General features: G+C 34.2%; 2 protein-coding genes across 2 annotated transcripts; one reads left to right on the top strand and one right to left on the bottom strand.

The window, feature by feature from the left end:
• The first annotated feature begins 9,547 nt into the window (after positions 1–9,547).
• On the top strand, positions 9,548–14,658 carry LOC103833673 (probable xyloglucan endotransglucosylase/hydrolase protein 30). Its single transcript, XM_009109748.3, has 4 exons — positions 9,548–11,300; positions 11,395–11,495; positions 11,762–11,970; positions 12,932–14,658. Exons 1-4 carry the CDS (start codon positions 11,114–11,116, stop codon positions 13,515–13,517), a joined length of 1,083 nt encoding a protein of 360 aa, XP_009107996.2. The 5' UTR covers positions 9,548–11,113; the 3' UTR covers positions 13,518–14,658.
• LOC103833672 (glycerol-3-phosphate acyltransferase, chloroplastic) lies at positions 14,594–17,393 on the bottom strand. The gene is made up of 13 exons (XM_009109747.2): positions 17,013–17,393; positions 16,712–16,809; positions 16,550–16,636; positions 16,382–16,479; positions 16,253–16,310; positions 16,071–16,172; positions 15,936–15,997; positions 15,726–15,836; positions 15,572–15,650; positions 15,378–15,497; positions 15,193–15,306; positions 14,958–15,108; positions 14,594–14,858 (listed from the first exon to the last, which is right to left on the bottom strand). The coding sequence occupies exons 1-12, from the start codon at positions 17,296–17,298 to the stop codon at positions 14,959–14,961; spliced, it is 1,365 nt and encodes a 454-aa protein (XP_009107995.1). The 5' UTR covers positions 17,299–17,393; the 3' UTR covers positions 14,594–14,858; position 14,958.
• Positions 17,394–17,860: the final 467 nt, after the last annotated feature.

The raw sequence follows: 17,860 nt of genomic DNA, 5'->3' as shown, positions 1-17,860 counted from the left end.
AATTGATAGATTGATAATCGAGTTATGATAGGGTGTTTATGTGAGAAATGAATGTTTGATCTTGAAAATCTGTCATCATGAAATTTTAATGTGTTTAAGGAAATATAATCGAATTGAGTTAATTAAGGGAACTCGCTAAGAGGATGTAATGGACCTTCGGGTCGAAAGTTTAGCTACGGGCCGTAAGGGACCGACGGGTCTCAGATTTGGCTTCAACCGCAGGTTTGGCTACTGCCGCAGGTTTGGCTTTGGCCGAAGATTTGGCTTTGGTCGAAGATTTGGCTTTGGCCGAAGGTTTGGCTTTGGCTGCAGGTTTGGCTACGGCCGCCGGATTATGTCCCTTCGGGTCGAAATGTTAAGAAATGTTAAAAAGTAATGAAAATGATGGAACTAGTTAAGTAAAGAAATGATAGAACCGGATGCTGAGGTGTTAGTATTGATTGAATATTTGATTATTGGACTGTAGTGGACGGTATTGAGCGTCCTCATTGAGTAATTTTGTATACTCATGTTCCATTTGCGATGCAGGTAAGGTTAATTGTATGGACCGGAGCGCGAAGCTATAAAGACCATCGGGCCAGGGTGTTTGAACTTGAGTAATTTTGAGAAGTTTTGTAAAGGATATTTTCATTATAAACTACATGATTTTAGGTATTTAGTCTCGTTTTTCATTTATAAAGTTGCAGTATTTTCATGTTCATCCGATAAAATTTAACTTGATCTTTTACTTAGAAATTTTCACGTGTTTTCAAAGATTTTTGGGTTGGGGTGTTTCACTTCCCGCAAAACTTTCAGGGTAAAACTTTCATTTTCAGCCAGGCACAGAATCGGTTTGTGGGTCAGAATCAGAACCAGAACCAGCAGAATCTGCAGAGCAATCAACAAGCTGCTCCAGCTGCCGACCTCAACATCATGATGCAGCAGATACTACAAGGTCTGCAGATTCGGGGCAAGGCATTGAATCAGGTTAATACAGACATCAATACCAGGATGGAAAACATGTTCACTGAGCTGAATAGAAAGTATGATACTGTGAGAAACCACATAAAGAGGATTGATGTTCAGCTTGCTCAAACAGCTGAGAGTGTCAAGAAAACTGATAAAAATCCGAGGGCTGAGCACTGTAATGCAATAGAGTTGAGATGTGAGAAAGCTGATGGAAAAGAAACGAAGCAGCTGTCTTCTGAGACTGCTGTTGGCGTAGAAAAACAGAGCAACCTGCTAGCTCTGAAGCAACTGCTTCCAACGAACCTGCTGAGACTCCGCTAGTTCGAATCTATGTTCCTAAGATTCATATCCAATCCCACCTAAACATCTGATGGATTCCATTAGTGTAGAGCAGCTGACTGAGTTTAGGAAGATGGTGAGAATGCTTCCTCAAAACATTTATTTGAACATGCTTGGGAGATTCGGCCATTGCATCTATTCTTCAAACATTGCAGAGAAACTCGAGAGGAAATAAAGGCTATCCCAAAGTACGCATCTATGACTTGGTTGGCTACCTGAACAGATTGTCTACTATGGATAGGATTGCTCAGTGGAGTCAAGGAGTGGACACTACTTGTGTGTTTTGTAAGAATTCACCGGAAGATAGGGATCATCTGTTCTTCGAGTGTGCCTATTCATCTCAAGTTTGGGAAAGTCTCAGCAGAGGAATCATGGGGACCTCCTTTACAAACTCTTGGTCTCATATAGTGCAATTAATCGTTGGAAGATATATGGAAAATAAGCTACTCTTTTGTCTTCGGTACTCCTTTCAGATTGCAATTCATGCACTGTGGCGTGAAAGAAACAAAATCAGGCATGGAGAGAAAATGCTGCCCTTGACAATATTGAAGAAAATGCTGGATAAGGGAGTAAGAAACAAGCTGAGTCAGTTGAGATCAAAGAGAGTGAAGGGAATGGAAGATACATTACAAGTATGGTTTGGTACAAGAGGGTGATAGTATTAAGGAGTAGTTATAGTACATAAATTAGATTAAAGGATGCACTTTTAATGTATAAAGGTCTTTTTTGATGAATAAAGTTTAACATTCATTCAAAAAAAAATTAAGGCACTCTTTACAGAAACATTGGCACCATCACTAAAGATATTTCCGAAGGTTGATGATCCTGGAAATTTTGTTTTTCCATGTTCCATTACTGGAGTGGAATTCAAGGAAGCTCTTTGTGACTCTAAGTCTAGTGTGAATCTTGTCTCAAAGGAAATTGTAGACGAGATGGCCATTATTGATGTTGAGCCCTTTCTAGTGATTCTGGATTTTTCAAACTCTTCCAGGGCAGTCCCTTATGGTGCCATTCGCAATCTTCCTGTCCAAGTAGGGGGTTGTATTCTCCATACCTTGAGATGAGCAAAGATTATGAGATGCCTTTAATCTCTGAAAGAAAATTTATGGCTACAGTGAGAGCGATCATCGACCTGCCTAATAAGAGAGTCTCCTTCTCCAACATAACCAAGAAGGTTTTCTACAAGGCTGTCCCAACTAGATCACAAATCCGATATGCCTCTTGCATTTCAGTGGTTAGTGGAGAATAGCTGAAAATTGTTCCTAAGAAGGAGCTTGGCGATAGGAGTGAGATCAAAGATGTTCTGGATGGAGATCCTCACACTGATACTAAGGAACTCAATGGGAATGCAAAGGTGAAAGAAAAAGTCCAGAAAAAAGGGTCAAAGTTGATCCTACGATGACTTTGATACCTCGCTTGTGTTATGAGAAATCCATTGAGTATGAGGTGAAGTGCAAAGGTACATCTAAACATTTCTCTAAAGTTAAAGTTATTATCACACGTGAGCTGAAAGAGAAAGGAGAAGCTGTTGTGAAAGGGTTGTTGAGCAAAGTTTTGAAGCTGAACATGTCTGATTGTGGAGCTTGTTTTGGAACAAGCCCTCATGCTCAACCCAATTGATCCTTATCACCAAATCAAGCTAGTGACTTTAACCAAGCGCTTGGTGGGAGGCAACCCACTGGTAAGCGTATATATATATTTTTGTTTCATTTAACTTTTAGTTAGAGGTCAAAAAGAAAACAAACATGAGATCCTAAGCAGCTGCTCCATGCAGGTAAGTATCTCGGACAAAAAAATAATAGTATATGTTATTCTTGTTTCACCTTCTCTTTGATTTATTTCACACCAGGGACGGTGTGAAGTAAGTTCGGGGGAGGGTTTTCATAGTTTGCTAACTTGTTTCTTTCTTTTGTTTTTCTTTTGAGTCGGTTTGAGGCAGTTTTTAGGATGAGTCAGTCAAAACTTTGTGGGAATTAAAACCTTATTTTGTGTTGATCATTAACCACCTCATGCTTTAGTTATCTTATTCAGTGATTTTCACAGGGACGAAAGACACACATGTGGACCTGGACTACCCTGACATTATCTCATTTGGTTCTCCAGAAGCTTTCGGGTTGTCGAGGTTACACTGGAAAGACTTAGCTCCATTTAACTTGAACCTAATATTTAATGAAATTCTTCTTGTTATGGGCATTAGATCAGAGAAACGAGAATACACTCAGGACTTCTTATCCCTTTATATCCATCTTGTTGATCCTGAGTGGCTAACTCATTTTTAGCTAATTTCCACCCTGCACCTTAGCTTTTATTTCACCTTCATGCATTTGTTTTTCAGTGTCATATATGCAGATATGTGGAAAAAATTGTAGATGAAAAGATCGACGCAGCCTCTTACTTGTTACCGCTGTAGAGATTCAGTCAGAAAGGAGAACAAGCAGATTAATGGAGCAACTGCTCCATAACCAATGAACTGCACAAGAGCAGGGGTGGAGAACCAGAATGGTTGTGTAATCAGAACCACCAGTGGCACATCAAAGCCATCATGTAATACCTCCCTCTTTGTCTCATCACCACATCAAATTAAAAAAAAACGAGAATAAGGTGATAGAGAAGGGGAAGAAATCAAAGAAACATGAGCCACTAGGAAGGTCAAGCGAAAGAGTGGGTACCAAACTGAAAGATCAAAGAGCATGCGGATGATCTGAGCAGCCAGATGGTTGATCCAAAGCAGACAGTCGTTCCAGAAAAAGCAAAAACGAGTAGAGGTTTTGGATATCAATAGATCCGTCCTCTCTTGCAGTTTTGCGCGATATCTTGCATCCTCTACAAAAAATGGTAGCCCCTAAACACTCTTAACTCCACCATAAAATAGCCAGTTAATACTTAGACCATCTACCATGAATAATGTATGTGATGAGAAGCTCATGTTACTCTTAATTGAATGTAAAGAGCTTTGTCTTGAAAGTGTGGCCTTTGCATGTTCGAGATATAGAGTATGGAGCCGATCTTGAACAGCAGTCAGTGGGGTTTTGGCAAGGGTGTGTTGTCCTAGTTGGTTCAAATATTTGTGGTTAAAGTATGGTTGCTGAGAATAGAAGAGTTCCCACCCTTTCAAACATTTCTCCTTGTTCTTGATACTTGACACTGTTTGAGGACAAACAAGGATCTAAGTCTGGGGGAATTGATATATGGTACTTTTGACAGCTTGTACATATGTTTTTCAATTGGTTTTTAAGTCTTTATTGAATCTTCCTAGTCCTTTTTGAGTCATTACAGGTCTGGAGTTGCATTGGATGAGAGATGGATCACCTAGAGCAAAAGAGGCGGAAAAAATGCAATTTGAAAATTTTCACGCAGAACAGTCTGATGGATGTTCCCGATCGAGCGAAGCACCCGAGTGCATGTTCTAACGGCAGAGATTTTTAAGGAAACTTCTAAATATTTCGGGATTTTACCTAGGGTTCCCTCTTTTTCTTCCAAAGGCGCCATAGACCTGCAGATATATCTTTTCTTATTATTCTTTACAGACTACGTTACTTTGGAGAAAGATTTTTGAGAAAGAAAACTTGTACTCTTGTAAAGGGAGAAGGCGATCTTCCTTGATTCAGAGAAGAAACTTCTTAACTCTATTTTTATTCTATTGAATTGCATGATGTATTATTCATAATTGATGCTTGTGTTTTCTTGTGTCATAGCTGAGTAGTCATCTTGTTAGGTTTAGGGTGTTAGGGACCATGGATCAATGATCTAGACACAAATAGGATTGCTATTCTTTGATATATCTATCTATTTTTATACTTACTGCTTGTGTTAAACTAGCCATTTAGCATCTGATCACAGGTTTAATCTAATCATCAAAAGTGTTTTAGGTTGCTAGAAAAAGCATAGATAGGCAATTTGTCCTTAGCCAACGAAAACTGATGTTAAGGGAAATCATGAACCAATTGAATTTGAGCTTAATGCTTGTCATCATTCTCTAATCCAAACGACAGTTTAGGCATTAGGATATCTTGATAGATTGGTAGACACCACGACAGTGGGTTTATCTAATATTGTTGTTCAAGTTCTAGATTTGTTCGTATTGTCTTCCTGAATAGTTGTATGGCTCATGGTCTTAAGTATCCCAATGAATCACCTTGAACCTAGCTCTTTTATAATCTGAACCAAACCAACTTGTTACTTTCTTTCTACGCTACACAATCTTAAAACCATTCATTGTTTTAGATTGATATTGAACCATTAGGATAAAGTGTAAACTAGTCTTCTGGAATTGAATCTCAAATACTACATCTACATTGTTATCTTTCCGTAGAAAAGAAACAATTTTGGTGTATCAATAGCAAATCAGGTCAAACCGCTGAGAGAGAAAAGAAAAAGGAAACTCCATAGTCGCCGATCTCCCTCTGGTTGGCGGTTCTTCTCACCGTCGCTACATGAGGGAGGATCTCTTTTTTTTCTTTAGTTTAATCTAGGTTTTGTATGGTTTATGGTTGCCTTGGACGAGGGTCTCCTTCTCGTTGGTTTATATCTTTCACCGGTTTCAACGATTAGGATCTGTAGAATCGTCTTTGTTGTCAAGTCGTGGGCTGATTTAGATTTGGGTTGTGGTGCTTTTGTTCTCTTTGGTTGCTTGCAGTTATGGTCAATGTGTTTTTGCCTAGCTTTTTTGATTCGTCGGTGTGGGGTGTACTTGATGTGGAAGTATCTACTAGACCTCTCCTTTATCCACTATGGATTGGGCGAGCGTTTCGAGACGAAGCAGTAGGTTTGATTTGCAGGTTTTCTCTTGCGAGGAAGTGACCAGTTTTAGCTCTGCAGATAGCTATTCTGCCTAACGAGGGTCCTCGTGTAAGACATGTAAATCTTCGCCGGTGTTTTTCCATTTAGCGTTTCAAGTTTGTGTGTTCTTGAGCCTAGGTGTTTGGTTTTGACTTGGTTCTGCCTCGGTTCCGGTTTGCAACAGTCTCAATCTCTGGTCTTGATATAAGTTTATCCTTGCACATGCTTGTACCGATGATGCGCATGTTTTGACTTAGTGGTGTACTCTTTAGGGTTGAGTTTCCCTAAGTCATTGGTTCTTTGGTTATCTTCGTTCTCATATTTCTTAGAAGTATCTCCGAGTTATGGTCAGTCCATCAGTTCCAGCTTTAGTACTTGTGACTCTTAACACTTATTTCTCATATTATCATATTTCATTATTATTGTCTTAATCTTTTGGGCTATTGTTTCCGGAAATATTATCACTTTCTGCCAGCTTTTGTAATTTACTATATGTTTCATTATGAAAAATTTAATAAAATTTTAAGTAAAAAGAAAGAAGAAGATAGCAAATCTTAATAACATTGCAGAAGAACCCAAAAACAAATGATTATTAATATTAACAACTTTATACTTCTTCCCTTTCACAAAAAATTGCGAGTTTAATATTTTTACCAAATTAAAAAATAGTTGAAATACACTTATGTTTTTATTAATTACATATATTTCACTAATATTATTTAAGATAAATAACATAATTTATAAAGCTAATATAATTTGTAATTAATATTAGATTGAACATAAGTATAAATTGCATTGAAATTTTAAAATAATATACTTTATGTAAAAAGAAAAATGTTATTATTTGTGAAATATATTGAATAGTTTTTATAATAGCAAAAACATTTATAGATTTTTAACAATTTAGACAATGAAAATAAATACTCCCTCTGTTCCCGAAAGTAAGATTTTCTAAATTATTCACACTTATTAAGAATTTAATAAATATTTACAATTTAATTTATTTTTAACTTTATTATACATTTTTCAATAAATTTTCACCAATAAAATTTAATCAATTCAAATATTATTTTCTCAAAAGTATAAGAAAGTACCTTAACAATATAGAAAATCTATCTTTATGGAATAAGAAAAGAATTTAAAAAATTTTACTTTCGGGAACGAGAGAATATAAAACTAGAAAGAAATTAAATTGGGAATATTTTTATATAATTTAAATTGCGTTTTAACCCTTTTTTTACTTCACTTTATTTAATATTTTATAATATCTATTTTGGTCAATCTAATTAAATAAAGTGTTTAAGTAATTTTGGAATAAATTTCAGTCCATTCTGAATCAACATCAAATTTAGTAGGATATAAATTAACGTTTGGTTCACTCTGATAACAATCTTTTTACATTGTTTTTAATCTTTGTTACATTTTACTAAACTTAAATTTCTATGTCGAAATTCACATCACAACAACAGACTCATAAATTTTATAAACGATTAATTGATTTTGTCTGGACTCTGAAGTTCATTTACGGCTTTGTGAATTATTAGAAAGTGAGCTCGTAAATATAAGAATATAAAAACAGTTACTCATACTTTAATTTATTGGAGAAAGTGGTTGGGTATCTGGTTTGGCTAACTAACAAAATGAACTAGTCTCAAGTTCATATATGAAGCTAATGAAATTTGAAATATGTTTATTCATTACATATTAGTATATAATGCTAAATTTTAGTTAACTACATAACTAATATCTTGCTGATCATTGTCTAGCCTACATTATGTTCATGACACTAGCCAGTCTGCTCTTCATCTTCTGAAGAATATCATCGAAATATTGTGATTACAAATACATAGAGGAAGTGAACAAAAGATATATAGAGAAAGAGGAAACATAAATAACTTTTTTTTTTTGGTCAAATGGAAACATAAATAACTTAAGAGCAAAAGTGTCTGGAAATGTTTACGTTTGTCTGTCCATAGTTTTGGAATCAATCTTTTTATTAATTTTGTTGTCAAATACATTTCATTAGTTTAAAGTTGATTTGTGTAGCCACCTAATATGAAGACATACACGTAAAATATGTATTTATGTATAATTATATTCGGTGGTGAAGATGACTTGCCTACTTACTATATACAATCTGCATGGGTCTACATATAAAGACCATTTGGTCTCCATTTCATGCTTAGTTGTCATTTTTCTTTATTTTGATATCCTTCATCATAAATGACGAATCTACCCTTTATATGTAATCATACATAGAGGATACCAACTATATGTTTATATATGCTAATAATATTCTTTATTTATTTTATGTCACATGCTAAATGTATTCTAATTGGCCATGAGCAGCTATAAACATTAATACGCTGATCAATTAATTAAATCATCATTACGTACATAATCGTACTAATCGAACATTAAAATGTCGTACATAGGCTCATTAAAACCCAACACATAGCTCTATCTCTTTATTATTAGAATCTTGTCATTACCCATTCGTATCAGTTGATCATTGTGATTCATTGTTGATCCTCGCGCTTTCCATATATTTTGTCACTTTTTAACTGGCATCTTATCTTAGATGATCTCAGAGAATGACACAGAAATCTTCGAATGAGTTTAATTTGGAAAATGTAGTCAGTGACTAAAATTATCGTAAACTTGCCTATAAACAACTACACATGTATATCACACTAGAGATTTTATGCTGGTCACCCAATTAAAAAGAAAATTTAACTTAGGAGACTGAAAACGATATTATGGTTTTTCTACCTAGAGGTTGATTGTTTCTAGTTTTTCAACTAGTTTTTGGTTTTTGTTTTTCCAAAAACTACTTTTTAGCCAATCAAGATTTTTGAGAAATTGATTCCCTATAAGTTAGGGAAACTAGTTTTTAAACTAAACTATCCTATTCTAAACAAAAACCAAAATCTAAGTTTTCTAGCTTTTCAAAATAAGAACACTGGTAGATCCACGTTGATTGTTTTCCATTTTACAACTATTTTATTTAATAATAATTAATGAACCTTGTAGTTTTCTAGTATTGTTACCATATTTATTATGAGTTATCTAGTTCTCACTATTTACAGAATGCCTAGGTAAAATAAATTTGAAATTTAGTTAATTTAAAAAAAAACTAGATATATTTTATAATTTCAAACTAAGATTAAATTTACAAAGTCTGTGAATCCAAATTTACCTAACAATAAATTGATCTATATAATTTTTTTTGCTTTACTATAGTGAACTACAAAATAACTCATAGGAGTTTATGTTTTATCTATAAAAAAAATGCCTAGGTAAAATAAATTTAAATTTAGTATTTAAATAAAATAGAATATATTTATATTAAATAATTTCAACTAAGATTAAATTTACAAAAGCTAGTGCAGTATGTGAATCAAAATTTACCTAACAATAAATTGATCTATATAATTTTTTTTGCTTTACTATAGTGAACTACAAAATAACTCATAGGAGTTTATGTTTATCTATAAAAAAAAAATATTTAAAATTAACTATTAAATAATATGTGTATATTAATGTTGATAAATTTTGGTATTAGTTAGGAAAACTTTTTCATGCCTATAAACTGTAAGACCGAACCAATATAATACCTTTTTAACTATTTTAAAATAATGATTTATTATTAATATAGTTAAAAACCAAAATATGAAATAACCATCCTATCATTTTAAAAAAAATTATTTTGTTTTAAAATATAGGCAATAAAAAAAAATAATGTTTAACAATATAATATGATATAATATAACATTTTAAAAAGAAATTGTCAGTTAAAATTATTTTATGTAAAATTTACATATTTGTTAAGAGATCTATTGGTATTATTTATTAAAATATATCTATTTTAGTAATTTTATGTTTGTTTAAGAATAAATTAACTTATAAGTAAATTTCTTAAAAATAATAAAATTAAATAATTATTTATCAAACTTTATAGAATCCAAAATATACAAAAAATTTAAAAATCAAAAACCAAAAACCAAAAACCAAAAGACATAATCTAGAATCACCAATCAAGTTTTTTGAAAAACTAAAATCTACAGCAAAATCAAAAACTAAAATCTAAAATCTATAAACTAAAATCAAACTAAAATTTAATATATTTTATTAATATATATAACTTTTTTAAAACATGCTTTATTTTAAAATAGAGAAAATATTTTATACCCGACGGATTTTATTAGTTAGTGAGAGTTAGAAAAAATAAAAGATTTTACATTTTAGTTGTCGGTTGTAGAGTAGAATTTTTGTTTCAAAATAAATGTTGTTTTATGATTCTAATGCAAAATTTATTGACTTTATATTCTATCTATTTATATATTAATTAAAATGAGGTTAGGTATATTGGTAATGATATTTTTATTTAGTAAATTTGCATAATTAAATATTTCTTAACATGCGTACCCAAGTCTAAAACGACAATTAAAATATAACGAAAGAAGTACTTATTTTATTATGCTGTTTTAAATATTGCTAAAAATATTGTCTAGGTTATTTTTCACGTATATTTTTAGGCTATGCCTATGACATTCATTTCTTATATCGAATTTTTATAGGTTATAGAAAGTTAACAACCAAAATAAATTCAGTGGTGTATTTTTTCTGTTAATTTTTGGAAAAAAAAAACTGTTCATTATTTTGGAAAAGAATAATCTTTTTAGTTTGATTTGGATTGGATTTTGATTTCAGAGATAAAAAAATAATCTAACTATTCTAATTATAAGTATTTTAAATCTTTTTATAATCATTTTCTCGGATTAATTGTTCTTTCAGTTTGGTTCAAATCAGATTTGGTGTTTCGGCCATTCCTTAAATATTCATCTTAAAAATATTTCTAAATGTACTTTTAATTTGAAATAGCAGTGGCAATGTGGCATACCAAAAAGAAGGGTAAATTCGGAAAATAGAGAAGAAGAAAAATCAAAAAGACTATTGTGAATCATATATAAAGACCACGAGCTTGGAAGGGAAAGAGCAGTTTTCTCTGACCAAAACGTTAAACCTCATCTCAGAAAGAACAACAATGTCTAAATTATCGTATAATCTCATCTTCTTCATAGTTTTCTTGTGTTTGGGGTTGAGATCATCAGCGTTTACGAATCTCAACACCTTAAGTTTCGAAGAATCGCTTTCTCCTCTCTTTGGCGATGGCAATCTCGTCCGTTCACCCGACGATCTCTCCGTTCGCCTCCTCCTCGATAAATACACCGGTATATAATATATAGCTATATATTCACATGGGTTCTTTATTTTTTATGATGAAAAATTGATGATGATGATGATGATGATGATGATTATGTATAGGTTCTGGTTTCATATCATCGAATATGTATCAACATGGATTTTACAGCTCTATGATCAAGCTTCCAGCCGATTATACTGCCGGCGTCGTCGTCGCCTTTTACGTAAGTCGCCGGCCATTTATTTTTATCTGTTTGATTACCATAAAATGATTTTTATATAAAAATAGTTCTCTTTTTTTTTGAGAAGTTGTGTCTTTTATTGTTGTTCTTCATGATTGTTATTTTTTTTTTACTTTTTGACCGGAATGTTTTATTATTATTGTGCTTGATCATGAATTTAACACATTTGATCTAATAATACAGCTCTTGTTTTGTTTTGTTTTGTTTATTATGTGTTAAAGACACTAAATTTAATATTTTATGTGCAGACATCAAACGGAGACGTGTTCGAGAAAACACATGACGAACTAGACATAGAGTTTCTAGGGAACATTAAAGGGAAGCCATGGAGGTTTCAGACAAACCTGTACGGAAATGGAAGTACACATAGAGGTCGTGAAGAAAGATATCGTCTATGGTTCGATCCTTCTAAAGAGTTTCATCGTTACAGCATCCTCTGGACTCCTCACAAGATCATGTAAGCTTCTTTTTATCGATCCTTTCTTTCTTTCCTTTTCCCCCGTTTAGCTTCATTAGCGTTGACCAAACCCGATTCACAAAGATAACCAGCTTGACGAAAGAACGTTTGTCTTTCTGAAAACGTGTCTTTCTTTCATAAGATAATTAATGAATCATACTATAATATTCTCTCTCTTTCTACTAAAAATTGATAGTTTTCTTATTTTCCGATTTACTTTTTATTTTATTTCTTTTCGAAAACAATTAATTCGGCACTACTGTAAAAACTAAAAACATTAGCTTAACTAGAGGATTTAAAGTATTATTTTTATTTTAGTATCTTTTTGACGCGTAACTATCGCACTCAGTTATCACGCGTAGCGTGTAAAATAAAAGCTGAAGTAATTGTTCAGAAATATGACTTTTTATTGGGCTTCTTTTGTGTTGAAACTAAGGATTTAAAGCAACCATTGGTGTTGAAACTAAAGGATTTAAAGTATTTCATCAGTATGTTATTAATATTTTAACATATTTAAGTTTATATATTAAATTTTAAATTATAAAAGTATAGGTATTTATATCAATGCATGTGTTAAGAATATTCAAAAACTTATAAAATTTCCGCAACTGAAAAATCTATCTCATTTTCATTTTCTCTTTCTTTTTAATATTTTATATATATTTGGGTGAAATAAGAATCTGTAATCAATCTACTAGTATACATTATATATAGGTATATTTTAGCCTTTTCTGTGTTATTTTTTAAATAGTGAAATCAACATTTTAATCATAACCAAAAACTTGTTGACAAAAAATCATTATGAAAGTGAAGATCTTATCATCTCATTATTTTCAGACTAATTTTGCTACATATTTGTAGTGTTGGATTTGACTTCGTAAAAAAAATTCACGTTTTAGATTTAATACTTTGAATATAATTTGCTGCCAACTAATCAAAGACTAATTGAAAAAATGATCAGATTTTGGGTAGACGATGTTCCAATAAGAGAAGTGATAAGAAGCGAAGCAATGGGAGCAGATTATCCAGCGAAGCCAATGTCTCTCTACGCCACCATTTGGGACGCCTCTGACTGGGCTACTTCGGGCGGCAAATACAAAGCTAATTACAAATATGCCCCTTTCGTAGCCGAGTTCAAGTCCTTCTCCCTTGACGGCTGCTCCGTTGATCCCATCCAAGAAGTCCCCACCGATTGCTCTGACTCCGTGGACTTCCTCGAATCACAAGACTACTTCTCCATCAACTCACGTCAACGCGCCCGGGACTTCCTCGAATCACAAGACTACTTCTCCATCAACTCACGTCAACGCGCCGCCATGAGAAGATTCAGACAACGGTTCATGTATTATTCCTACTGTTATGATACAGTTCGGTATCCGGAGGCGCCACCTGAGTGTGTGATTGTTCCAGCAGAGAAGGATAGATTTAAGGATACGGGGAGGTTGAAGTTTGGTGGTACAGAGGCGCGTGGACGACGTAGGAATCGCCGGCAGCAAAGGCCAGAAATTGAAAGTGATCCCGACGAAAGAAGACGACTTTTAAAATAAGATTTGTACCATTTTTTTATTTGTTTGTGAGTAAAGAGAGAGAATAAATAATAGAGTAAAGATTTGAAGAAAAAGAGAAACAAATAGGGAATACGTCATTCAGATGCATAAAGTGAGTTACAAAATCGTAGTTACGTCAGCAAGCTATGTTCTCTTTCTTTTTTTTTTTTTTTTTTTTTTCATTTCTTTGTTCTCTTTCATTTTGTGACAATCCATCTAACTCTAGCAGAGAGGTTGAAACTTATAGAATTTTCTGCGTCTGTGGCGTTCAAAGTTCTTTAGGATTTTGAAAAAGCTAGTGGTCTTGGACCCATGAAATTATGGTTTACAAACCTCTTTTAATTTAATCTGTGCAAGCGGGAGACAATGTCTTCTTTAGATACTTAGGTTGCAGATTCCTTTAACATTTACATTTCTCTCTGCCAATTCACTTCCATCCCCTATGATATTAACTAGTGTCAGTGGCTATTAAGGTTCTCATAAATTCTGCTCCTAATCATTCAATTCCCTACTGCCGTGAACCGTGGTAGATCCACGAGTTCACAGGCCACCTTCAATATTGTGTAGTAACTACTAAATCAACTTTTGAGTCTCACATCTCACGTGTAGTTCAAACTAGCCTTACTTCAGAGCAGGGGTGTCAAAGTGAGCCGTGAGCTCATAACAAAGAATAAGTAAAATAAAACAAATGAACACCAAAGAACAAAAAGAAAACAAAGAGGAACAACTGAACTGTATAACCTTGTTTAAAATGATTATAATGATGTTGTAAATCAAAACCTTTTTATTTGCAAGGAATATTACTTAATTTTGTATCACTCATTAACAGTAAAGATATAGTGTTGATTGTTGAGTTTGGGGTTTGTGTCCTTCTGCCTCTTTACGTGGAGTTTGTAAGCTATCGGTGAATCTTATTGTGAGTATTTAGGGAGAGGGGGGATAGTGGAAAGAGGATAAACAGAGGCTTGAGAGTATTGTGACATCAGATCCAAACAGACCAGACACTCAACTTGCCAAGTAACAAATAGTAAGCACGACGCACTCTCTCGACGTATGAAGATGAGTAAGCCGAGAAGTAGAGTAAGACGCATAAAACTGATATTGTGAATTATTCATTCGGTTCTATATAGTAGGAAGCCCCCAAAAAAAAAAAGAAAAGAATATTACATATGAAGAAGGCATATGTGATCTAAAAAGAGCCTAGCAAGAGCTTGCTATTCATATGTACACAAACCAACTTTTGTTTCCTACGTTAAAAACCAAAGGGTACCTGTTTCTTTCTTTCATCAGGGAGAAGCTTTGGAGTATATTTTCGTACTTTTGTTCCATTGATTGTGAATCCTGCAGATACATGAACAAGAATCCGGTATGGGTTTTTTCTTATATATATATATATATATATATATGTATAGTTACAAACTTTTGAGACGAAAGGTTTACCCTAAACACTGAGAGATTCATTCCAGGGTTGTGACAAAGAGACCGTTGAAGTTGAGGCTTCTATTCCTCTCCTGTGCTTGATTGCAAAGTTTAGAGTCTTGTACTGTTCATTCACCGACTTGTACAGAGCTTGGCTGTATGCTTCTTTTGCCTGCCATACAAACAACAAGAAAGTTTAGTCATGATGAATGATGAGATCAATAAGTTTACTGATTTGAGTAAGAGACGAGGAGACCTCGTTAGGGTTGTTGCAGTCTGCCGTGACGTCTGAGAAGCTGATTTCAGGAGCAACTGATAGTCCCGTACCGTGAAACCCAACTAACCTTCTCTCTCCAATTTCTTTCTCAACCTGTAGATGGGCAATATAAGGTGATGATAGGAAAGTAAACAAGAGAGAGAGATAGAGTGAGTTAGCAATACTTTGGGTGGAGGGGGCATGATGTCATAGCAAAGCAAAGACATTGGATAGATATGTCCAGGAGTACCCGAATGTTCAACCAGTCTTCTCATGTTGTCCACCGAAGAAGGATCAAAGGGTGCCTGCACATTTTCCTAGATCAGTATCTATATGATATCCACCAGACAACAGATGCATTCCATAAGGTTTAACTTACAGGAAACCATTCCCCTGTAGAAGGATTTGGGCGGTCCCTTCCACCGCTTGGTGCAATCCATATAAGTTGGGAGCCAGACCTAGAGTGTGATTCATGCTACATTAGTATAATAACATGGATCTAATAAAAAGACCCGCACTATAGTTCCAATTACCTTAGCAGTGTAGCCATCTCCTTTAAGCTTCGTGTGTTCGCCTTTCTTTTCATATCAACAAGCTCAGGATCATCGTTCATGTGATTTTTCGAGTACACGCATATCAGATTCCTGAAAGCAGGACGAAATCCCAGAAGTCATACAAGGTTGCTCATATTACACTTCACCCCATCAAGTATCATACCATTGTCAAAAGAAAGGTTGCGATACCTTCCCATACTAAACGGCTTACAAAGAGGATCCGTAATTACTCGATCACCTGCCACACATTTCTGCAAGAAAGAGAGAGAAAGAATAAGTATAGAGACAGTAGCGTAAAGCTCAGAACATGGCTCGAAGGCTTACAATGTTCTCTCCTATGTATGGACATTGTGCTTCAAGTAAGAGTGAAATGACAGCTGGATCAGCTTCACTTTGATGATTTGATATTAACACGATATTGTGTCCCTGAAACCAACCAGTTAAGCAATCAAATTCCCAAACGAAAAAGAATTCAACTCGAGCATAAGAGAGAGAGGGAAGAGGACCTGCCGAATCTTGTCTTCCAGCTCAGAGAAAATAGAAGCATTCCCAACGTAAGAATTTCTGCATAAAAGTAAATTTAGAAGCTGTTAGTAGATGAACACTTGATGTCAAGAAATCTAATTGCAGCTTACTTGAAATCAATGAGGGGACGGATGTAAGTATGGACAAAGTGGAAGTAGTCAAAAGGTTCTCTGATTGCTTTATGATATGGGTTAAAAGTATAAGGATGCTGAAAAATCCACACCAGAAAGTCAGATGATTAGAAAAAAGTATTTGCAATGGGAAAAAAGGAGGACTACCTCAACACCAAGAAGCATGCGATCGAAAGCAAGAGACATGTTTGATAAAACAGTCTCATCTGCCCCGGAAGCTCCGCTACTCAAAACCTGCCAAAGTTATTGAATTGCAAAAGTTCAATTCCTTTCTGTTAACTAAGGAAGGAGTGGTGAAAAAAGATATACAGCAGTTTTGTAGTTCCAATATAGCTCTTCCATCCCAGATGCAACATTAGGAGGCAACGTTCCAGCTTCTTTTTCCTTCCTTATACCAGCTATAAGATCTGCAAAAAAAAATAAAAAAAAAAATAAACGAAGAGAACAACATAAGCTTAATAAAGGCACCTCCAAGAAACGTAAACAGATCACTCGATGAAGCTCTCCATTTCAATAAACTTATCAAGAAAGTAGAATACGATTACTTCTGTATACTCTGAAACGAACAATCACCATAGCTTCTGAATCCTAAGAATTGAAGAAGACTAACCTTGTTCAGTGCGGGCATCCAAGAAGGTACGGGAATGGTTGAGGTCACTCGGGGTCGTGTCTTCAGCATCAGTGAAAGAAGTGCTAGCGGCGACGACGGGTTCCTTATCTTGAACGAGCTCAGACGTCGCTCTCACACCGCCGCCGCCATGCGAACGGAGAGGACGCTTCTTGGCGGTTAATCTGAAGGAAACGAAGCCGCGGAGAGTCGGAACCCTAGCGGAGGAGGTTACGGTTGCAGAAGCAACGGCAACGGTTGCGGCGGAGGAGGAAAATGCGAGAGTCATTAAAGCGTAGTGTGTGTGTGTGTGTGTGATGGAGATCGCTTCCTCACTTGTTTATTTATCCCAGGAGGACTCCTCTTTTTTTTTTTCAACTCAAAATCTTTTTTTTCACCAAATCTAAAACTCATATATATATAAAGGAATAAAAAGGAAGGAATATATGTAAAAATTAGAAATATAACTATACCTTTTCTGAAAATGTTTTAGAGGGAACGCCCCTGTAAAACTACTAATTTCCGAAATAAATAAATAAACTTTAAATGTATAAATAGTACTAAATAAAAGTTTAACAGTATTTAATAATATAAAGGTAACTTCTAAAATTTTATTGTTTTTATTTAGTTTGATAAAAATGGTTTATATTTTTAGAGAAATAAATATGACATAAATAAGAGAATATTTATATTAAAATTAATTTCCTCTAAATGATATTAACTTTGAAAATCGTTGTTTTTTTCTAAATAGGAACCGTAAAATATGAATATATAGTGGGACAAGAGGACCACATTAAAAACCTCATATCTTAAATACCTTCTCCTATTAGTTGCGTCCGTACTTGTATTTG

This window comes from Brassica rapa, chromosome A08 (genome assembly GCF_000309985.2).
Source record: "Brassica rapa cultivar Chiifu-401-42 chromosome A08, CAAS_Brap_v3.01, whole genome shotgun sequence".
NCBI lineage: Eukaryota > Viridiplantae > Streptophyta > Magnoliopsida > Brassicales > Brassicaceae > Brassica > Brassica rapa.
Note: the sequence above shows the minus strand (reverse complement) of the source record. Positions and strands in the feature narration are given on the sequence as shown.

Coding starts and splice junctions, on each gene's coding strand:
- LOC103833673 (XM_009109748.3), top strand. CDS start 11,114: ATGTCTAAATTATCGTATAATCTCATCTTCTTCATAGTTTTCTTGTGT. Junction 11,301..11,394: donor CCTCCTCGATAAATACACCG/GTATATAATATA, acceptor GATTATGTATAG/GTTCTGGTTTCATATCATCG. Junction 11,971..12,931: donor TGGACTCCTCACAAGATCAT/GTAAGCTTCTTT, acceptor AAAAATGATCAG/ATTTTGGGTAGACGATGTTC.
- LOC103833672 (XM_009109747.2), bottom strand. CDS start 17,298: ATGACTCTCGCATTTTCCTCCTCCGCCGCAACCGTTGCCGTTGCTTCT. Junction 16,637..16,711: donor ATTGGAACTACAAAACTGCT/GTATATCTTTTT, acceptor TAACTTTGGCAG/GTTTTGAGTAGCGGAGCTTC. Junction 16,311..16,381: donor CGTCCCCTCATTGATTTCAA/GTAAGCTGCAAT, acceptor ACTTTTATGCAG/AAATTCTTACGTTGGGAATG.